Genomic DNA, 21,614 nt, shown 5'->3' with positions numbered 1-21,614 from the left:
GCCCAAGGCCAGGCTGGAGCAGCTGGGACAGTGGGAGGTGTCCCTGCCATGGCAGGGGTGGCACTGGAGGGGATTTAAGGCCCCTCCCAACCTAAACCAGTCTGGGATCTCAGAGCCACACAGTAGATTAATTACTATTAATTATACTTTCCTAAAAATATTCCTGCAGATTTCAATTCCTGTGGGAGAACCTTTATCTCAGCATAATTAATAAGCAAGTCCCTAACTCTGGGAAAAACAGGGAAAATTAGTGTATTCTGTTCTCACTTCATGGATCATCCATCAGTCCTGTTTTGAGCACCACACCAACAGATCCAAAAAGAGTTTTCCATGAAAATGCAGAAATACACTTCAAGTCTTTTAATAGAAATAAATATCAAAAAGCTGATGAGGGTTTTACAGATGATATGAACAGAAGCATTTATGGAGTGAGATAATCATTTATTTATGGTGAACTGGCTCTCCTGGTCCTGAACTCATAGAAGCTCCTTTGTTTAAAGACAAACATTTTGAGACTAGAAAAGGCACTTAGTCACAACACACACACACATGTAAAAACTACAATAAATGGCACAAATTCCTGACAGACATTTCAAGGTTATAACAAGAGGCAGGTCATTAGCTTCCCATTTAAAAAAAAATATAAATTTTTGGTTAACAACAGCTTTATGTGTATTTTTACATTGTCCTACTCTAATATATTGTAATAATTTGTAAACAGATAAATATTTTTCTTTTGGAAGTTATTCCAAAGTATCTGCACCAAAAAAAGTTATTTTGGCACCTTCCAGCACAGTGTCCATGTAAACGTTTCCTCCTTCCAGCCAGCACCAAACTCCTGCAGCAATTCCTCTGGTGAATCCCTCAGACTTCCAGCAGGGAGAGGTGGCTCAGGAGTGGTGAGATCAGTACCTGAGGCTGCGGAATTTGGGTTTCCTGAGGCTCAGCATGGGCTGCTTGAGGGTGGGTTTGTTCTCCAGGAGCTGCGCTTCCGACTCCGTCCTTGGGAACCTGCTCCCGTAGATCTGGGGATATTCCTTCTGGAACTGCAGCACACACAGGCACCCAGGGTGAGAAAATCCCAAAGAAAATCCCACAACAACCCCAGCTGTGCCACAGCACACTCCGTGCCTGCTGTGCCTGCAGAGCTGCCTTCCAGCAATTCCCTGGATAAACTTCTAGCAGGAAGCCAAGATTCAGCCTGTTTTGGAAGGGTTCTCCCAGGAAAGCTTACCAATGACTCCATGGAAATGAAACACCTGGAATCAGAGCAGTGATTTGGACACTGTGCCTGTTTCCCCTGCGAGGCCTCAGGAAGGGATGGAAAACTGTAAATACATCTGGACATGAGCCAAACCTTCCCACTGATGGATTCAAACCACCTTTCTGGCTTCTGGTGTTGACACAATTGGGACCTTACCCTCTAGAAAGTGCCATGAATTTGGCTTTTCCCAAGAATTCCCAACATTTCCCACCAAGCAGAATGTGTCCAGCAGGCCAGGGCAGTGCCCATCCCTGTGCTGGCACTGCTGAGGCACCTCCAGTCCTGGGACTATTTTTGGGCCCCTATCTCCTTCCCCCCTTTCCCCTCTGCTGTGAATCATTTCTTACTCCTCACTTACTCCAAGCCTTCATCAACTATAATTTGCCATTCTTCTTTAGATTCAGAAGTTTTGATGAACCAAGCCAGACTCACTTTTAGAGGCACAGAAAGTTCCCACAACACACATGAAGTCAGAGCTGCAGGAGGGGCACCAAAGCCAAGTGTGGCTGTCCTGAAAAGCTGCTTGTTCAAAGGGGAGTCACAAGACTTGCTTAGGAGATTCCAGGACAAGAACAAAAGTATTCCATTGGGCAGAAAGACTTGCCAAAAGAAAGAAAAACCCTCCAGGATTAAATCCTGCCAGAACTGCTGTGTTTTAGCTTTACTATTAGGCAAGTTGTTGGTAGGCCAGAGAAGTGCAAGATAATCTTGAGCACTGTAAATGTTACAAAACACAAAGCCAAGGACACCAAAAGAATGTTTCAGGATTCTCAACAGAGAGAGTTGGGTCTCTTAAAGCCAAAAATCATAGCTTTTAACCCCTATTGAATTTAACCCCACCTCTGGCATGTTAATGGTGACTTGGGTGGCCAGTGCAGCACAGGAATCCAGGCTGCAATTCCACAGGAATCACTGAATGGAGAGCAGGAGCTCCAGCAGCAGAATCATTTATCCAATAGTTTTACAGCATTGTTTGAACACCACTGCTGCCAGTCAAAGGCTGGATTATGATGGAGTGGTTTGGGTTGGAAGGGACCTTAAATCCCACCGGGTGCCACCCCTGCCATGGCAGGGACACCTCCCACTGTGCCAGGCTGCTCCAGCCCCAGTGTCCAACCTGGCCTTGGGCACTGCCAGGGATCCAGGGGCAGCCCCAGCTGCTCTGGGCACCTGTGCCAGGGCCTGCCCACCCTGCCAGGGAATTCCTCCCTGATATCCCATCTAAATCTACTCATTTTCAGCTTAAAGCCATTCCCTCCCCCCACCCAGGCCTTGTCCCCAGTCCCTCTCCAGCTCTCCTGGAGCCCCTTCAGGCCCTGCCAGGGGCTCTGAGCTCTCCCTGGATCCTTCTCCTCTCCAGGTGAGCACCCCCAGCTCTCCCAGCCTGGCTCCAGAGGATGCAGCATTAAAAACCATCTTTAAAATCCCAAGCACAGCAAATGTTTGTGCTCAACTGCTCTTGAGCACAAACATTTCTCAGCACATTCTGCTCCTCCCCTGCTCCATGTTCTGGTGCCTGAGCCCTTCCCTCACAAAAGCACTGCACAAACAGATGAAATAATCTCACCTGTTTCAACTTTTTCTTTTTCTCCTTCACAGAGAGATTTTTATCCTTGATGATGTTCTCCAGGAGCTCTGCCACTGCAGCTTGTGAGGTGGAGACCTTTTGTTCTTCAAACTCTTCAGGAGTGATTTGTTTGCAGTAGGAATACGTTGGCAAGATGGCACAAATTTCTTCTTTTTCTTGTTTACACTGGAAGGAAAAAGGCTCTGCATGCACTCAACTGATTCTGTACTGTTGGAGTAAGTACCTAATAAACACCCACACCCACTCAAAGCTGCAAAACATTATAATTCCTCTCCATACATTCAAAAGGTCTTGGGTTTATTCACATTTTCCCAACTTCAGAAAAAGCAATGAACAAATGAATCTGAACTGCTCTCATGGCACCAACCTGAGCCTTCTTCATGTACTCGAGGTGATCCTGCACAGCAACCTGCAGGTAGGCTGGGACCTGGAATATTTCCTGCTGATGGTCCATCAGGAAGGACAGCAGGCGTGTGGAAAGCAGCTCATCCAGGTCCTCCTCCTCTGCACAGCGCAGGACACAGCGGGAAAACGTCTGGATCAGCTGGAAAAGTTCAGCACAGCTGCAGTGGAGAAAGCTGGGGGATTTATTTTCTCCTCTCCACTCCACAGTGCCTCAAATCTCCCAGTACCAACTTCCAAGTAGGGTCACACAAGGAGGAAGAGTCATTATTGTTCCCTCAGCTGAATTAATTTCTTAGGGATTGAACAGAACTTTCAATTAAAAACACATATGGTAAAAGGTGGTAGCAGAAAAAGGCTTAACCTATAGAAAACTGAACATACTCACAGGACTGTAGAATAGGTTCCTGGAATGGCTTGGGTTGGAGCAGGGACACCTCCCACTGTCCCAGGTGCTCCAGCCTGGCCTTGGGCACTGCCAGGGATCCAGGGCCTGCCCACCCTCTGAATAAAGAATTTCTTCCTACTGCTAATCTAAACCTGAATCTTCAATTGGCCATCTGGAGACAAGTGAGGTGATTAAAACCTGCAGAGCCACCCTAATGCACACCAGGATTAAACTGGAATGAGATGGGCTTTAAGGTCCCTCCCAACCCAAACCAGTCTGGGATTCTAAATAGCAGCAGGGTGAGAAATCAGGCTGAGCAATCATCTGCATTCCTCTAAGCAGAGCTTTTCCTGCCCTTACCAAGGACCTGGTGCCCATGGCATCGTGCAGCCGTGGCATGTCAACGTTGCCACTGATCCTGGCCATCATCCTCAGCAGCAGCTGCAGCTTCCTGCGCCTCGGCGGGGGCAGCAGCAGACAGCAGATCTGCAGGGCCTCCACTGCAATTCTCTCCAGGTGAGGCTGCAGGAGATCTACAAGTTAACCGCAAAGACAGCTGGCATTAAGATCTGAACCAGCTTCCAGCATGTTTCTACCTCAGTATCACAGATTTCTTATTTTTCAGAGTGATTATTTATGTTTCAGAGAAATCAGCTGTAACACAGAAGAGAGCGTACACTCCTTGTGGTCATCTTCAACTTCCTTCATTATGGTGCAATAAGGACCACAATACAATTAAGGAATGACCCTAATTATTCCCAGAAAATACAGAACAGAAAAAGCCATCTCCAGCAGGCAGGTGTGTGCAGATTCCCTGTCCCCATCACTTACCTGAGCAGCAAGGCCAATCACTGACACATCGAGCTCACACTCCAGAGTTACTACACACAGTTAGCAGAGCTACAGCAGCTTAAACAATTTAGCCAGCAGATTTCCTTTAAAAACCCCACAAATCCATGCTCTGTGCCTATCCTAGCAAGAGTGGCAGAGGTGAGGGAAGCAGGGATTAGTGAGGCCACACAACAAGGCAGTACAGCATGCTGCAGAGAGCCCTTACTTGTGCCAGCCAACACACAAGGGGAGGGGGGGACAGAGCGTTCTGACAGCTCTGTGCTGCTCCTGCAGAGTCTCTTTTGGATGCTGATGGCCACAGAGGGGCTGGCAGTGCCCTGCCCCCGGGGCTGAGGCTGCACTGTGATCTCAGCACTGGGTCTGTTGATGGCACTGCAGCTCCTGGAGCTCCTCCTGCCCAGCAGGCTCGGGGAGCGGCGCGGTGCCCGGGGCCCGGGGCTGCCATCCCACAGCTGCTCAGCCCAGGGACACGGGCCAGGCACTCTGCTGAGGCCCTGGCTCTGGGCTGGGCCACCCCAGCCCAGCTCCACCACTGAGGTCACTCTGTGCTCCTCCAGCAGCTCCCCACTCCTCGTGGTGGTGCTCACACCTCCTCCCCTGAGGGGGGCACGTCCTCCTTTATCACACACACTTGAAGCAGCAGTTCCAATTCTTTCCAAGGAGTAACACCTTGTCCTAAATGCTCCAGGTGGCTCTTGGGCATTCCTGGCTCCTGCAAGATTCTGGCAGCTCCCTCCTATCAGGCTCCCAGCTCTGCCTTGCTGACGTGGCAGTTTGTGCTGCTGCCATTTCTGTCCGTGCTGGTTTTGGGCTCTCAGCTCCTCTGAGGAAAACCTCCTGGAAGTTTCTCCTTTCTCCTTCTTGTCAGACTCTCTGAGGAGCAGGCTTAGGAGAAGACACTCAGTGGACTTGAAAGAGTTCAAGTGAGGAGGTTTTGAAGGCTGAGGGTCACATTTCTCCTCTTGGACAGAATGTTTTCCACTGCCCAGATCAGGAATTTGGATGTAGCCACACAAAACTATCAGGAAATGAGAGAGATGTTAAAGGTGCAAGTGGTGTGAAAATTAACCAGTTCAGAGGGCTGCTAACTGGGCAGACAAAGTCAAGATATTAATTAAGAAGGCTTTAGTTCAGTCTCAAAGCAATTTAACAAGGCCATTGCAACCAACATGCAAGAACAAAGACAGGTAACACTAAAATAGTGAGGAGCAGGCAGAACAAGCACATCTTTTGAAGCTTTTGTTATTAAATATTTAGAATGTGAGCTGAAACAGCAATTTAAATGGGAAATCATGAGGCAGAAGTACATTTTAATTAACACTAATACAGGATGGAGCAGTGATGATCCTCCTCACACTGGAGCTCCCACAGGCATCAGGAGGCCAAGCTCTGCTTTCAATCACACATTTGTCCCCCAGCTGAACTCAGAGCTTCCCTGACTGTTTCTAAATTCATACATACCTAAGATGTTAACAAAGAGCTCATAGTATTCAAAAGTAAGCAAGGGCTCAGGAAGACTGAGAAAATAATCAGCAACTGTTCTGAACACGTCCCGCTCAAAGCCACTGTAGGTGGCTTGGCTCATGTCCTTGTTCCTGGGCCCTGAAAAGAGGGGAAGAAAGGAAATTGACACCAAAAATCCACAGTCCCACTAGAAAAGAAATTTCTGAAGATCAGCCTAAATTGTTGTTTCACAAGCAAAGAATGCTATCAGCAATCCACAAATATTGTATTTGGCACAATCTGTAAGCAAAAGCAGTGTAAGAGATTCCAGGCAGCCACTGAAGAATTGTGCTCAGTTCTGTTCCACACCAAGAAAATAAATAAAGAAAAATTAACCTATGGTCTTCATAGGTTCCTCAGCAAAATAATCACCCACCCTCAGTTTGTGCCTTCTTTTCCAAAGCACAGTGATCCCACTTCTCCCACAGGGAGTTCAAGCTCCTGGAGCAAAAGGAAGCTCAGCACATGGATAAAGAACTCATTAGCTCTGGTCTCATTTGAGAGGCACTCATCTAATTAATTTAGAGTTGATTGTTTACAAAGCAAAGAAAATGGATCTCCCCAGTTTAATATGAAGTGTAGAAAATATTTTGGTCCAGCTAAAAGCCAGGGACTGGAAGAGCCAAGTCCCTTTCACTCCTGAAAAACTGCATTAGAGGAAACCACCCACAGGTTTCTGAACTGAAACATCACAGCTGATTTCACACACACAAACATTTCCCTTTCAACTCTCAAAAGAGGTTTCTGGAACTCCACAGCTCTTCAGTGACTTACAGTAGGCCAAGCACTTCATGGCTGACAGCACCCAGTGAGGGAGGTCTTCTGAAATCCAAACAGATGAAAGCATCATTTAGACACGAGCCCAAATAATTAACAACTAATAATGGCTCACACGTATTAAATAATGCCTAAAGCACCAAATATCAAACTCCAAACTGATTGTAATTCTGCTCCACATGTAATTTTGAGAGGATAAAGGGGAATAATTTCAAGCTGAAGGTGGGCAGGGTTAGATGGGATCTTGGGAAGGAATTTTTGGCTGGTTTGGGATTCCCAGAGCAGCTGGGGCTGCCCCTGGATCCCTGGCAGTGCCCAAGACCCAGCTGGAGCAGCCTGGGATAGGGGAAGGTGTCTCTGCCATGGGATGGGATTGATTTAAGGTCCCTGAGCTGTGCTGTGTTTGGGGAAAAAGTGTAAACAACAGACTGTGAAACAGATGAATTACTATTTAGAAATAAAGATTTTAAAGCAAATCTAGGGAAGTAAATGTCACCTGCTTTGTCCTGCAGGATCACCACCCCGTGTTTGCTGGTGTTGCTCATGTTGTACATGACAAACTCAGGGATGATCTGGGCTGGCTGCAGAACCTCCTCCAGTGAGGGCAGTCCCAAAATGGTTTGCAAACTGGGGAGGAAGAGAGCAGAGATTTACAAGGGAGGAAGGAAAACAAGTTCTTTCCATATCTATTCCAAAACTCTGGGTGAGCTAAAGTGCTGTTTGATAACTTCTCACTTCCAGGAGGACAACTGGGGACACTTTTCCCTGGGACAAACAGCAAAAATCAGCAAGGAAGAGCACCTGAGGTGTTTAAAATATATTTCAGCACCAGATCAGAAATTCCTTAAATGCAGCAATCCAAAGTTTATAAACAGATTAGAAAACCTGTGTAAACAACATGGAAAAATTCAACTCTTCAAAAACTCAAATTCTATTTAAAACACAGTTTTAACAATTAAAAACAAATGGTGAGAGCTTGCTTGGGCCATTTCACACTGAAGGAGAAGGTGCTGTGTGCAATTCCTCACTCACTGTATCCGGATGATGTTTCTCCATGTTTCTTGCACATATTCCTGGCTTATTTCCCTCCTTTGCAGTGTGCCTTCCTTCTTTTCTTCTGGTACATCAGCTTTGGGTCTTGCTAAGTTTTCCTGAAAATCAGTGGTTTATACTGTAAGACAAATGAGCCTCTTGAGGCAATTAAAAATTAGAGAAAATTGGAATTAGAAGTCTAACAGGGCATTCTGTGGAGCATTAAATTCCACAGGAGCCAGGGGGTAACCTGCAGCCTCAGCACTGAAATGGGAGCACACAACTAAAAAGAAATGGGAAAAAACCCTGACCAATCCAAAACCAGCCATTTAAAAGGTAAAAGGATCTCAAATCCAGATGTATTAATATGTGAATTACCCTCCTTTAGGACTGGAGCCTAAATTCAGAATTTATGCACACCAATCTCAGCTGAATCAAGGGCCACACAAACACTCCATCTTCTCCAAAAAGATGTCCAGTTAAATGATTTGTGCCTTTTATTTGTTCCCCAACAATAAATTAAATTTCAACAAGGCCATACTGTGCAGATCATTTCTAGGACTTCACCTTCCAGCCCTCCCAATACTTTAAAATCCCTTAGCAGTGGTAATTCTGCACTGAGACAAAACAAAGAAAACCCAAAACAAAATAAAACCCCCTCTCATATAAATTTATTTCTTAACATTTCTCAATTCCCTAAGTCTAAACTATTCTTTCTTAAGGGAAGATGCCACAACAGAGCAGTGTCACTAAATTGTAAAGACTAAAAAGAATGCAAGCCAACTGCACTGCTGTGAGGAACAGAAGTTATTACCACAGACTGCAGGAACTCCTGTTTTTTCAAGCCCCTTTTGGATGAGCTGGGCAGTTTAAAAAGTTTTCCTTTGTCTCCAGAGAAGTTTTCCAAGTTCTCCCTTGGTGGGCTTGGTAGAGGTTTGACTGGAGAGGTTGGAGGAAATCTGTAATGAACGAGAGGGATGTTAAATACATTCAGAATTAATCTGTAATCAGATAAATTACTTGACAAAACAAAACCTCTGACTCCATACCAGTGTGACTCTGTTAGATTCACTAAAAAAATAATTTTTTTTTTATTTTATCATATAATAAATTAGCTTAGGCTGTTTTTCTTGATGGCAAAGTCAAGCTGAAGATGTTGGCACGGCCTGAGCCCAGAACGTGAGAAGTGAGGGCCATTAATACCTTTAATTTCAGAGCTGCTTGGCTCTGTTTCCCACTCGGGCTTTGTGTAAAAGGCCCAAGAGAAGCAAACCCAGCAGGCAGCTCCTACAAAACACCCTGGCTTCACTCCAAAGCACTGGAGTGCAGTTTGTATTCCAGCAAAGACCTCGGATGGACAAAAGCATGGACACACATAGGAGAGAAGCAAAACACTCAGAGCAGCAAAATTATGCTGATAATTAACTCTTTACTCAGGATGTTTAACGCAAAGCAAGCATTTTTAATTAAAACTCTCAACCTGCGAGAGAAGGGGATAATTCTAACCTCAGTACCTGTACAGGGCACCGTTGTCCTCCAGATTTTCAGCGCCCCAGCGGCCCTTGATGTCCTCGATGACGTGGTTTTTGAGGAATTTCCGCAGGAGCTGCACCGTCTGCTGCCGGGTGACGTCGGGCCCGAAGCTGCTGTTGCTGCGGAGCACCTGGTGCAGCCAGTCCGCCGCCTCGGCGGCCGTGAAGCAGCTGCCGTGCGAGCGGAGCCGCTGCCGGTGCCGCCGCAGGGGCATCCCGGCCCGGAAGCACCGCGTCACCTCGTTCCACTGCGGGGACACGGAGCGGCACGGCCAACTGCACCCGCGTGTCGCGACACCCAACACGTCGCGACAGCAGGGCGTCAACATTACCGTGACAGAGGGCGGGGCGGGGGAGGTCTCAAGGTACCCCCATGGCGCGAGAGTAGGGGGATACCAGGGCACCCAATGTCGCGACAGAGCGCAGGGGGTTGCCGGGGCACCACGTATCGTGGTGCGGAGTGTCCCTGCGCGGCCAATGTCGCGACAGCGCGCGGGGCGTCCCAGGGCTCCCCCGTGTGGCGACCCCGGGCACCCGCACACCGAGAAAACGGACCCGGGGCAGGAGGGCGCCGGGCACCCACGTGTCGCGACAGCGAGCAGGGGGTGTCCCTGAGCCCCGTCACGACAGCAGGTAGGGGGTCCCACGGCACCCAGGTGTCGCGGCAGCGGGCACGGCGCATCCCCAAGCGCCCCTCTGTCGCGACTGCAGGCCCCAGGGGCAGAGCCACCACCCGTCCCGCGGCGCTCGCACGGATGCCACGGGCGCCCCGCTCCCCGCGCAGCAGCCGCGCCCCCGGCTCCCGCACGGCCCGCCCGGCCCGGTGCCGCGGCAGCCCCGCTCGGTGCTCACCAGCCTCGTGGCGCGGTACGGCCCCGGCCCCGGCCCCGGCCCCGGCCCCGGCCCGGCCATGGCGGCCCCTCAGCCGGGGAGCGCAGCGCCCCCTGCCGGCCCCGCCGCGCGCGCAACGGCCGCCGCCGCCGCCCCGCCGTTCGAATCCGCCGGCGGCCGCTGATTGGTCAGGACGGGCGCACGCGGCGGGTGACGTCACTCGGCGGGCCGGGCTGAGGGGACGCTGAGGCGGCGGGTTCGAATCCCGCCCCGAGCTCCCTCACGGGCGTTAATTACCCAACTGTGATTAACAGGAATTACAGAAATTCAGAATCTCAGTTCCTTACTTAATAGTCATTAACGTGCTGGGACAGCTGGCCCCGCCTCATATCAGAGCTGCTCCTGAGGTGTAGGGGGTGGCACTGGGTGGGCTTTGAGGTCCCTTCCAACCCAACCCAGTCTGGGAGGCTGTGGAATGAGGGGGGCTGGGTGGGAACACCTTCACTTTGGTTTTGTCAGGATTTAATCTCTCTGAGCAATGAAGGCTATTCTGGGTGTGGGCAGTGCAGAATTGTCCTGCCTCAGCTCCAGCCCCTCCTCAGCTCCATCCCCCCTCTCCCCTCAGCTCCATTCCCCTCCTGCCTTCCCACAGGAAAATTCCAACGGCTCCAGGGTCACTCCATCCCAATTTTGAACACAAGCAGCACGTGCACAGGGGAATATAAGCAAGGAAAGGAAAAGTCTGTTTTAATTAAAATTATTCAAATCATTCCCACAGCACATGGGTTTTTCTTAAAAGAGACAAAGACTCCACTTTAGAAAGTTATTATTTACCAGGTGTTGGATTTCACTCCATCTTCAATAAAACATCAAGAGAAGAAAAAGCTCTTAGGCAAATTTCTAACTTAATTAAAATAAATCTGAGGTCAATCAAGTTTTTGAGCTGAGCTGAGCTGATGGGTGAGAAAAGAATGCCCTGAGAGCAGCAAGAGGAAGCAGCCCCTGAGCCCCAAACCCTGCAGGAGCAGGAGGAGCCCTGAGCTCTGCTGGGAGAACTGGGATCACATTCCCAGGGTGCCCACGGCTGCTCCCACAGCTCCTGGCTCCAGGGAGAGCCCAGGCTGTGCCCAGCACACCCTGCACAGGCAGGGAGAGCAGCCCAACAGCAGCAGGGAGAGTCCCAGGAACCCAGGCTGGAATTCCCAAAGGCAAAGCAAGAGTGGTTTGGTTTTCCGTGTCCTCGTCCACAGCCATGTCCAGTTCCAAGGTCCTGTTTGACCCTCAAGGTTTATGCAAACTGCAGGAAGGAAAGGGAGGGATCAGTGTGCTCTGCCCCTCTATCAACCACACATTTTTATTTCCTTTTCATAAATTAAAGTCACATTTCAGCCTTTGATTCTCCTGAATCCATGGGGAACTGTGCCTGAGCAGGGCTGCAAACAGGGAAACTTTCCCTCCCCAGCCCAGAATCCATCAGGGAGCAGCTGAGGGCTCAGCCCCTGGGAAAGGCTGGGTGGGGATGATTTTTGGAGGGGAGCTCCCCACTCACCGCAGCCTCCAGGGCCTGGTCCAGGTCTGCCAGCAAATCCTCCTCATCCTCCAGCCCCACCGAGAGGCGGATCAAGGTGTCTGTGATTCCCAGAGTTTTCCTTTCCTCCTCAGGCACTGAGGCGTGGGTCATGATGGCCCTGCAGGGACAAAAATGAGCCTTTATCCCAAGAATTTGGGACTTTTACTGGTAAAACCAGCCTGGCTGGTTCCCTGCCAGCACCCCTGAAATGCAGCAGGATCTGACACCTCCTCTGTGCCACCTGTGTGACCCCACAGATGCAGAGAGCCCCTGGCAGCAGTTCCTGGAAATGGTGGGAATGCTGACAAGCCAGGGAATTGCATCTCCAGCTCGTATTTCCAAGACACCAATGATTTACAAGAAATGGATACTTAAAAATCTAGGCCTGACAAAGGAGAAAATCCTACTCCTCTTCCTTCCAGAGCTGCTCTTTTATCCTACAGAAGCTCTGGAAGCTCTGCACGTGGGGAATGTGCAACCTCCAGTACAAAATCTCCTGGTTTCATTTCTGGTTTCCCAGATCCCTTCTCAAACTGCCCCAAAGGACTCTGGAGGGTTTATTCTCTCCAGCTACAGAGGACACAGGCAAGAAGGGATTTCCCCAGGTGCTCAGTCCCTGGCACCAGCTCCTTTCAGCTGCTGGAGGAGTTCAGCATTTGCTGTGAAATCAGTAAGTGAAATGATTTAACATTTAAATCCAGTCATTAATTCCCCTGGACCTTTTCAAAAAGCTGTTGGCTTTGAGTGAAATAATGCAGTTCCATGGAGATGCTGTTTTGAGCAGGTTAAAGGGCCCCAGGAGGCCCTGCCAGGGACCAGAGGCAGCTGGGTGCACACAGTGACCGTGCCCCTTGTGTGAGCAGGGAGCAGGGCACTCCTCCATCCAAGCTGCTCCTCATCCCAACACTCTGCAGCTTCTGGGATTGTCTTCATGGACACCAACTGTGCCTCAGCCCTCCAGGTGAAATTCCTCCATCTCTGCCCTCCCACAGGATTCCCTCCCTCTGGAATCTCCCCTGGCTTTGTGCTGCACAACAGTCCCTGAGTTTTGCTAAAGGCAAAACAACAAAACAGCTCTGGGGGTGGGAAATTGTGGGAATTTTGTGGTGCTCTGCAGCTTTCTGAGGCTCTGAGGATGGGAGGATGAACTTACGGATGCTCTGCCAGGCTCTCGAAGCCACCCAGACTCTCAGCCAAGGAAAACACCTACAGCAGAAAGGGAAAGGAGATGTTATAGGAGTGGGCTCAGGACAAACACCCCCTGGGCACAGGCACAGTGCACACCTGGCCAAACACCAGCACAGGCTGGGCCAAGGACCCAGCCAAGCATTCCCAGAGCCAGGGGCTCCCTCTCTGCCCCACGAGCCAGGGCCTCCCTCAGTGCCCTTCCCTGCTGAGGGCACTTTGCAATATTCCAGCAGAGCTGCACCAGCCCCAGCTGCCCAGCCCTGCACAAAGCCCTTTGCCAGCAGCAGCTCCTGGGCTGAGCTGGACACGCCTCACCCTGGGAGCAAACAAACAAACACTCCCAAGGGGATGAGGGGTCCCTTTGTTCCCTCTCATTAACCCCATGGACAAATTATCCCTGATTTATAGTGGGATTTATGGGACACACCCAAAGGATTGGCAAGAAAAGCTACTCCACCCTCCCTTCAGCAGGGCAATTTCAGCTCCCTCTGAGGATGATTTTATTGCCTTTGTTTTACCTTCAAATTACTGAGAAAGGCAGAGGCATTTTTGATGTTCCCTTTGATGTAGAAGGTGACCATCCCAGGACAGCCCGTGCACTGCTTCTTCATCACCTCATACTGGGGGTGGGAAGGCAGCCCTGGAATGGAGAGTTGGGAGAATTCCCAGTGAATTCCAGTGCAGAGCTGGGGCAGCTCAGACTCACCCAACCCCAGTCACAGGGCACCACAGCTCCCAAATCCCTGCCCTGGGATGCTCCCAAATCCCTGCCCACACACCTGGGTAAATGACCTTCTCCACCCGGGGATGGGATTCCAGGAACTTGGCCACAGCCAGGCCGTTCTTGAAGTGCAGCTTCATCCGGATGTGCAGAGTCTTGAGCCCCCGGTTGCAGAGGAAGCAGTCAAAGGGGGAGGGGACAGCTCCCAGGGCTGTGGGAATGGCAACAGAATTCCAGAGAATTCCAGAGAATTCCATAGAATCCCACAGCAACACTGGCGTTCTGCATTCAGCAAAGCCAAACACATCCTCACCTCCAGCATTTCTGAGGTTGGAAAAAGTGGGAAGACACCCAAGGCAATCTCTGTTCCTCATCTCCCACACTGGGCAGCCAATTAATGAGCCCAATTAACAGGCTCAGGCCTCAAGGATTACATTCATTGGGCACAGTGCACCCTCACTGCTGAGGGCAGAACCCTGCACAGGAATTTATTCCTGACAATGAAGAGGCCAGAAAATTGCTGCAATCATCCGAGGTAAGAAAATTCTGCACTGGGCCCACCCTGATGGGTGAGGGAGTTTCAAACCCCCCAAGCTGCAGGTGGCACCTCAGGGGTTGCAGGATGGGCCCCAGTGCTCTCCTGAACTGTTTGGGAAGGGGACATCAACATCTCTCATTTTATGGGACTATTTTATTGAGCTTTCCCAGCTCTGGTAATTTACATTCCAGGCAGATTTCCCACTTGTGTGCATGCCCACCCTCCCCAGCAGGAGCTGTGGATGTGAACAGGATTCCTGTCAGGAATTCCCTGTCTGGACTTACAGTTCTGCAGGAATTTCAGCCTCTCATAGAGATCATCCCTGTTTACAGAGACCAGGCCCATGAGGACATCACTGTGCCCTACAAATGACAGGGGACAAGAATGGGATCAGCCACTCCAGGGTCCTGCCACAAGCCCCAGGTGTAAATAAAACCCCTGGGACACCTCCCACCATCCCAGGCTGCTCCAAGCCCCAGTGTCATCCTGGCCTTGGGCACTGCCAGGGATCCAGGGGCCTCCCCACCCTCCCAGCCAGGAATTCCTTCCCAATCTCCCTCCATCCCTGCCCTAAGGATGTGCTTAACTCTCCCACTCACCATTCATGTATTTGGTTGCAGAAGACGTACAAATATCAGCTCCCAGGGACAAGGGACGCTGAAAGGAAAGGAAAAGAGGATCAAAATTCAAGTTTGGCTGCACTCAGGTTCATTCCCAGCCATTCCAAAGGGCTCTGAGCTCACACAGGGTAAACAAGGGGAGGAACAAACACAAAAACCTGAGCAATAGAATTGCTTTGCTTTCCAGCTGTTGCAGATCCTGCCCTGGAGGAGCTAAGAACATGAGCAAAGGAGGTTCCTTTGGCAGCTCTCTCCCCTCAGCTCCCAGCTCTCTGCCCAGGAGCCTCCTGAGGTGAGACAAACCAGGACGTAGATGGGCAAGAGGTGCTGAGCAGTGCCAGGTTTTTAATCAATCACTAATTAAGGCACTTTGCACATGGTATCAACACATTCTGAAGAGTGGGGGGCATCACTGTTAAAACTTAACAAAGCAGGCAGATGCAAAGACTGCTGCTGCCACATTAAATGCAGACTCCCACCCAGGGAATGTGGAGATGCCCAGCCAGAACCATCACGGAAAAGGTCATTTACACTCAATACTGATGGACAGATCACTGTGAAATTCTCCTTTTCCTAGCCCAGTGTGGTACCTCACCTACTGCTCCCACCAATTAATCATTAGCACTGGCTTTCCCTCCACACCGGGCTGCTCCAGACACATTAACCAGCACCCTGTGTTCTTCCACACAACCCTTTCTGGAGGAAATTGGGAATTCTGAAGTGAACAACACATTGCAGGGCAAATCCCCAAGCCTCTGGCATGTCCCAGGCCAACTGCAGAGCTGCTTGAGCTAAACATTAACACTTTCTGCAGAGTTCTCTTAATTCAGCAAGATCACCCTGATCAGTACCCTGAACAAAACCAGGCACTTTGCACTCTGCAAAAAGGGTGACTTTAAACCTACAACACCAGGGCTTAGCTTGGTCTCCTAGGAAATAGATCTGATGTCATCCCTTTCCCATCCCTTTCCCAATCCACCTGCCCTGGGGCAGGTGACACACCTGGAAGTAGGCAGACATGAAGCTGTTGTCCACGGCCAGCAGCACCCCCGGATGCCTGTGCACAATGTCTGCACAGGCTTTGATGTCCAGCACCTTCAGCGTGGGGTTCGTGGGGGTCTCGAGCCAAACCAGCTGCACAAACCCAAAAAAACTCCAGGTCAGAGAGTTCCCAGTGCTGGGCTGAGTCCCAGGGGCTCTGGGTGCTCAGTGCTGGCAGCTGCCCGAGGGTTTGTGCAGTGGGGACAGGCAGTGGCCCTGCCAGAGCCAGGGGAGGCTCCAGCTGCTTCCTCCAAGCTCAGGGAGCTTTCCCTCCAGCTGGGCTTGTGCCATCCCAGCGCATCCCAGCTGGAGAGGGCCTCACCCAGGCAGGACAGAGCCTTTCCCAAAGCCTTTCCCAGCACAGCTCCCTTCCCCTGGGGCAGGGGATCACCCAGCAGGGCCACGGAGCCCCCCAGGCTCCAAGCTCAGTGTTCCCTCTGCTCTTCCTCACCTTTGCCCTGCTCCCTCCTCTCTCTCCAGGGCTCTCTGCCTTTCTTAGGATGCTTTCCATGAGGCAGCACAGGGGGAAAAGGGTGGATCCAGCTGTGCCCCAAGCTGCCCCCTCAGCTCAACACACCCCCAAACCCAACAGGAGCAAGGATAAAACCATTTAACGTCCCCTTAAAATCCATTTCCCTCTCCCCTACCTTGGTCTCTGGTGTAATTGCAGCTTCCAGGCATTTTGGCTTTGTGCAGTCAACAAAAATTACTTTCAAATTATTTTCTGAGGCTACTTTCTGGAAGTATCTGTTTGAGCCTTAAAAAAACCAAAAGATCACAAAACGAAACAACCTCCTTAACTTTCATTGCCTGCTCTCCAGCCTCCTGCATCACGCAGGGACAGTCAGGAGGGCACAGCTTGGTGCTGCACACCATCAATGGCACATTTCTATTTTCTTTATTTACAAAGTTTAAAGATGGTTGCAGTTTAAATGATCATGAAATAGTAATAATTTGAATATGGGATCAGAGTTATTTGAGAAGTACTTGAAATCAGTGTGGGGTTTATGATCAGGAAATTAAACACAGAAGAAGAACCAAGGGCAAGACTCCAGCTACTGGTTCCCATCACTCCATTAAAAATGATTCCTTCCTGTCTTTGAAGCCTTTCCCTGGGAAGATTAAAAGAATCCAGCAGCAACAGGTGATCAATGGATGTGCAGCACTCACTGCCAGGAAACACTGCCTGGATTAAAAATTCATTGACTGGGGCCTTTTGCCAAGGTGATCCCCAGGGACTCAGTTTTCCATCTGAGCAGGAAGGAATGGAACATGGAGGTGGATTCTGTGAGCTGGGGAACACCTGAGTGATGTTTGGGAGGTTCTCTTGTGAGAAACCCTTTCTTTATAACAAACCAATGCAGAGGAGGAGCAATGAAATTCAGCCCTGCAGAAACCAGCCCAGGCTGAGGATTCAAGGAGCAGGGAAAAGTTCCCAGGAACTGGAGTGAGCTCACCCTGCTCAGAGAAGGACTCTGGCAGAGCTGGGTGTGCTCTGCCACGGGGGAGTTCTGAGGAGGAGGGGATTGATCAAAACAGGCTTCAAAGAACAGTGAGGTCCTACATGGGAAATTCAGAGTTCCTGAGAGCCACAGACAGGTTTGGTCCCCTGCACAAAGAAGCCACTGGGTGCTGTACCCACCTCCATACACATCATCCATGGAGATAATTGTGTCCCCTGTCTTCAGTAGGTGACAGATGTTCAAAAGAGCTGCTAAGCCAGAGGAATAAGCCAAGCCTGAGGAGAAAGGATCATCAGTGTTTGATGTGACACAAGTCAGACTTGCCTTGGCCCTCCTCCCTTTGCCTCTGAAAAGAACCTGTTCTGTCACTGCCTCACTGGGAACATAGAGCCAGTGAAAGCAGGAGATGGATGTGCCCAGCATAGAACCAGGACAGACACTGGGACACACTGGGACAGACTGGGAATGAACTGGGACAGGCTGGGAACAGACTGGGACCAGGAGCTGCCTGCCCCCACTGCCTCCAGGGCTCCTGCACAAGGATGGATCCAGCTCAGCCCAGGCATCAGCCCCAGTGAGGAAGCAGGAGACAAACCCAGGCATGGAGCTGGACTTTGCTGAACCAGAAGAGTTGGGCTCTTCCCCACCTTGGAGCTGCTCCTGCCCACGGCCAACAGCCAGAGCCGTGGTCACAGAATCATGGAATGGTTTGGGATGGAGGGACCCCAAAGCCCACCCAGTGCCACCCCTGCCCCAGACTGCTCCAACCCATGAGATGCTCACTGTATTTGGCTCCATCAAGGGCGGCCACAGCCTTTTCCAAGCAATCCCGAGTGGGGTTCCCAGACCGGATGTATTCATAACCCTGGGGTAGGAATTAAAAACAAAGATCAGAGAGAGCACTGGGAAAGTCTGGGATAACAGCAGTTCTAGGTTCCTTAAAGAGCCCTGGCTGAGGGCATCCAGCTCCTCCCAGAGCAGCAGGAGGGTGTCCTGGCACAACATGCAGCTGGGCATCCCTGCCACAGAAAGGGGCTGGGATGCACTGGGGCAAGGAGCCACATTCTCCTGCTTCTCCCCAGACATCCATCTGTGGCCACTGTGGGAGAAAGGGCTTGGGCTGCACAGTCCAACCACCCTCAGAATGCCAGGCTGGGTCAGGCTGGAAGGGACCATGAGGGTGCCCTGCTCCTGCTCCATGCTCAGCAGGGCCATCCCAGAGCACAGGACATGGGATCGTGTCCAGACAATTCTGGGTATCTCCAGTGAGGGAGACTCCTCAGCCTCTCTGGAGGGAATTCTCAGGAAAAATGTGTGTCCACCTCCAATCACACCCACAGGGCACTGGAAAACCCCTCATCAGTTCTTGACAACCCACACGTTTCCTTGTGCCACAGCTTTTATGCAAATTCTGGGGAAATTCAATGAGGAAAATACCACTCATGCGTGCACAGATGCAGTTGTTAACAAGAGAACCTGCTGAGCACCCTGGGATTTGCCTGCTTTTAGGATTTCTCTTTAATGTCAACTTCCTCATAGTCAGGAATCCTGCAGATCGCTCTGGTAGAGCTCCCGGCAAGAGCATGGATCCTGTCATCAGGATGTGGATACAGCAGCGTGACTCCTTCTGAGGGCCTCCTCAGCACAGCTGGGATTCTGTGTGGAATGAGGAATCACAAGGCAAATTCCTCCTGCCCGACCAGCACAACGCGAGTTTGGAGCAGGTGCTCATTTAGGAGTGGCAGCTTTGTGCCACATCCCGTCAAAGCTTTCCAGCAATTTCTACAGGACATCCACAAAATCCTTAGGAAATATTCCCTCGGTTTGGATGGAAGACTGAAGGAGGCTCTTACACGAAGTATGTGTAGTGGAACGGATTCTGCCCGGGCCCTGGGGCGGGTGCAGGGCCGGGAGAGCCGCCCATATTTCCGGCTCTGGGCAGCCCCTGGAGCAGCATTCCTGCCAGCCCGAGGGCACGGGGTGCTCCCTGCTCCCCTTCCCCCGCCTTTCACACGGGAATCACCCGAACCTCATCCCAGCCTCATCCCAACCGCCCCGGATCGCCGCCCGCTGCGGGAACACCGAGCCCCAGGCGGGCTCAGGCTGGAAGGGAGCACAGCGGCTCCTCCGCTCCCATCGCCGCTCAGCAGGGCCGTCCCGGAGCACAGGGCACGGCACCGCGGGCAGGCGGCTCCGCAATGGCCCCGTGAGGAGACTCCGCCGCCTCCCCGGGCGAGAGCCCCGCTCCCGGCCCAGCGAGATGCTCGCGTTTGCCCAGCAGCTGCCACAGGGGGAAACATCCGCGCCGGGAGCTCCCTGCCCTGCCCAGGACCTGCCGCCTCCCGTTCCCCCGGCCGGTACACGCCGGATGCTCGTGGCCTCCCGGACACGTGTGCCCAAGCCCGGAAGGTGGCTCGGTGTCCCTATGGGTGACTCAGCGCCCCGGTGGCGGCCGCACTCACCGCGTGGTCGCCGGGCGCCCGCTGCTTGAAGGTGGTGGAGAGCGAGATGGGCGGCACCACGGCCCCGGAGCGCCACTGCTCGGGCTCCTGGCCGGCGTGGATGGCATCGGTGGCGAAGTGCTTGAAGGGCGGCAGAAACCCCTGCGTCCCCTTGCCTTCCATGGCCGCGTCTCTGTGGGACCGGCCCTCAGCGCTCCGGGGGCTCGGCGGGGCGGGGTCTCCTCATTGGCTGCGGCGTCGGCGAGGCGGGGGCATCGCGCCCTCCCATTGGCTGCCGGCGGGGCGGGGCCCGCCCTGCCCAGGCAGTGCCCACCCGCTGGGGGGCGCCGAGCGCTGCGCGCTGAGGGGCCGCTCCGGGGAGCCTTCCCGGGATCCAGGGGCGCCTTTCCCGGGAGGAACCGGGAAAAATCCGGCAGCACCGGAATGATCCACGGGGAAGCAGTGTGCTGACTGCCCGGCAGCGCTGCCTGCAGTACCTCAGCACTGGGAATAACCCCAGCTCACGGGCTGGGGGGACCTGCTGGAGCAGCGCTGGGGGAAGGACCTGGGGGTGCTGAGGGACAACGAGCTGTCCCTGGCCAGCGGTGCCCAGTGGGATCCTGAGGGACACAGAGCTGTCCCTGACCAGCGGTGCCCACTTGGATCCTGAGGGACACAGAGCTGTCCCTGGCCAGCGGTGCCCAGTGGGATCCTGAGGGACACAGAGCTGTCCCTGGCCAGCGGTGCCCAGTGGGATCCTGAGGGACACAGAGCTGTCCCTGGCCAGCGGTGCCCAGTGGGATCCTGAGGGACACAGAGCTGTCCCTGGCCAGCGGTGCCCAGTGGGATCCTGAGGGACACAGAGCTGTCCCTGACCAGCGGTGCCCACTTGGATCCTGAGGGACACAGAGCTGTCCCTGGCCAGCGGTGCCCACTTGGATCCTGAGGGACACAGAGCTGTCCCTGGCCAGCGGTGCCCAGTGGGATCCTGAGGGACACAGAGCTGTCCCTGGCCAGCGGTGCCCAGTGGGATCCTGAGGGACACAGAGCTATCCCTGGCCAGCGGTGCCCAGTGGGATCCTGAGGGACACAGAGCTGTCCCTGGCCAGCGGTGCCCAGTGGGATCCTGAGGGACACAGAGCTGTCCCTGGCCAGCGGTGCCCAGTGGGATCCTGAGGGACACAGAGCTGTCCCTGGCCAGCGGTGCCCAGTGGGATCCTGAGGGACACAGAGCTGTCCCTGACCAGCGGTGCCCACTTGGATCCTGAGGGACACAGAGCTGTCCCTGGCCAGCGGTGCCCAGTGGGATCCTGAGGGACACAGAGCTGTCCCTGGCCAGCGGTGCCCAGTGGGATCCTGAGGGACACAGAGCTGTCCCTGGCCAGCGGTGCCCAGTGGGATCCTGAGGGACACAGAGCTGTCCCTGACCAGCGGTGCCCAGTGGGATCCTGGGGTGCTTTGGGAAGAGCATTCCCAGCAGGTCAGGGGGGATCCTGCCCCTGTGCCCAGCCCTGGAGGCTCCTCTGGGTGCTGTGTCCAGCTCTGTCCCTCAGCACAGCAGGAACAGGAGCTCCTGGAGCTGAGCAAGGGCCTGGAGCATCTCGGTGCCCGGGAAAGGCTGAGGGAGCTGGGGCTGCTCAGCCTGGAGAGGAGCCCAGCTGAGAGGGACCTCAGCCCTGGCTGTCCTTGTGTGTCCCTGGCTGTCCCTGGGTCTGTCCCTGTGTGCAGGGAGGTCAGAGCAGGCCCAGGCTCTGCTCCAGACCCAGCGATGGCACCAGAGCCACGGGCAGGGACAGAGCCCAGCAACTGCCCCGGCACAGGAGGCAGAGCTTCTGCCCTGGGCAGTGCCCAGCCCTGAGCAGA

At 52.7% G+C, this 21,614-nt stretch overlaps 2 protein-coding genes and 1 long non-coding RNA gene across 6 annotated transcripts; 1 reads left to right on the top strand and 2 right to left on the bottom strand.

Annotated features, from left to right (window-relative positions):
• Nucleotides 1–345: 345 nt before the first annotated feature.
• On the bottom strand, nucleotides 346–10,259 carry DEPDC1 (DEP domain containing 1). Of its 4 annotated transcripts, XM_059853549.1 has the most exons (12): nucleotides 10,191–10,259; nucleotides 9,321–9,586; nucleotides 8,621–8,765; nucleotides 7,807–7,925; nucleotides 7,271–7,401; nucleotides 6,772–6,819; nucleotides 5,956–6,096; nucleotides 4,700–5,512; nucleotides 4,003–4,175; nucleotides 3,220–3,396; nucleotides 2,832–3,017; nucleotides 346–1,046 (listed from the first exon to the last, which is right to left on the bottom strand). In XM_059853549.1, exons 1-12 carry the CDS (start codon nucleotides 10,248–10,250, stop codon nucleotides 906–908), a joined length of 2,400 nt encoding a protein of 799 aa, XP_059709532.1. In that variant the 5' UTR covers nucleotides 10,251–10,259; the 3' UTR covers nucleotides 346–905. The 4 variants fall into 4 exon arrangements, with proteins under 4 accessions (XP_059709532.1, XP_059709534.1, XP_059709531.1 ...); XM_059853551.1 differs by lacking the exon at nucleotides 4,700–5,512; XM_059853548.1 differs by lacking the exon at nucleotides 10,191–10,259 and having other exon boundaries at nucleotides 9,321–9,828.
• On the top strand, nucleotides 2,949–6,332 carry LOC132330847 (uncharacterized). Its single transcript, XR_009487449.1, has 2 exons — nucleotides 2,949–3,067; nucleotides 3,174–6,332. It is a non-coding gene; the product is annotated as an uncharacterized LOC132330847 (long non-coding RNA).
• A 630-nt stretch (nucleotides 10,260–10,889) lies between the features above and the next one.
• On the bottom strand, nucleotides 10,890–19,999 carry LOC132330846 (cystathionine gamma-lyase-like). Its single transcript, XM_059853577.1, has 12 exons — nucleotides 19,773–19,999; nucleotides 18,094–18,175; nucleotides 17,490–17,585; nucleotides 16,495–16,604; nucleotides 15,809–15,940; nucleotides 14,786–14,843; nucleotides 14,471–14,548; nucleotides 13,707–13,859; nucleotides 13,446–13,567; nucleotides 12,893–12,945; nucleotides 11,719–11,857; nucleotides 10,890–11,466 (listed from the first exon to the last, which is right to left on the bottom strand). The coding sequence occupies exons 1-12, from the start codon at nucleotides 19,932–19,934 to the stop codon at nucleotides 11,458–11,460; spliced, it is 1,194 nt and encodes a 397-aa protein (XP_059709560.1). The 5' UTR covers nucleotides 19,935–19,999; the 3' UTR covers nucleotides 10,890–11,457.
• Between the last annotated feature and the right edge of the window lie 1,615 nt (nucleotides 20,000–21,614).

Source organism: Haemorhous mexicanus, chromosome 9, assembly GCF_027477595.1.
Source record: "Haemorhous mexicanus isolate bHaeMex1 chromosome 9, bHaeMex1.pri, whole genome shotgun sequence".
NCBI lineage: Eukaryota > Metazoa > Chordata > Aves > Passeriformes > Fringillidae > Haemorhous > Haemorhous mexicanus.
Note: the sequence above shows the minus strand (reverse complement) of the source record. Positions and strands in the feature narration are given on the sequence as shown.

Coding starts and splice junctions, on each gene's coding strand:
- DEPDC1 (XM_059853548.1), bottom strand. CDS start 9,667: ATGTTGACGCCCTGCTGTCGCGACGTGTTGGGTGTCGCGACACGCGGG. Junction 8,766..9,320: donor GACAACGGTGCCCTGTACAG/GTACTGAGGTTA, acceptor CGTTCATTACAG/ATTTCCTCCAACCTCTCCAG. Junction 6,097..6,771: donor CATGAAGTGCTTGGCCTACT/GTAAGTCACTGA, acceptor CCCTCTTTTCAG/GGCCCAGGAACAAGGACATG.
- LOC132330846 (XM_059853577.1), bottom strand. CDS start 19,934: ATGGAAGGCAAGGGGACGCAGGGGTTTCTGCCGCCCTTCAAGCACTTC. Junction 17,586..18,093: donor CCTTGATGGAGCCAAATACA/GTGAGCATCTCA, acceptor CTTTCTCCTCAG/GCTTGGCTTATTCCTCTGGC. Junction 16,605..17,489: donor CATGGATGATGTGTATGGAG/GTGGGTACAGCA, acceptor GGTTTTTTTAAG/GCTCAAACAGATACTTCCAG.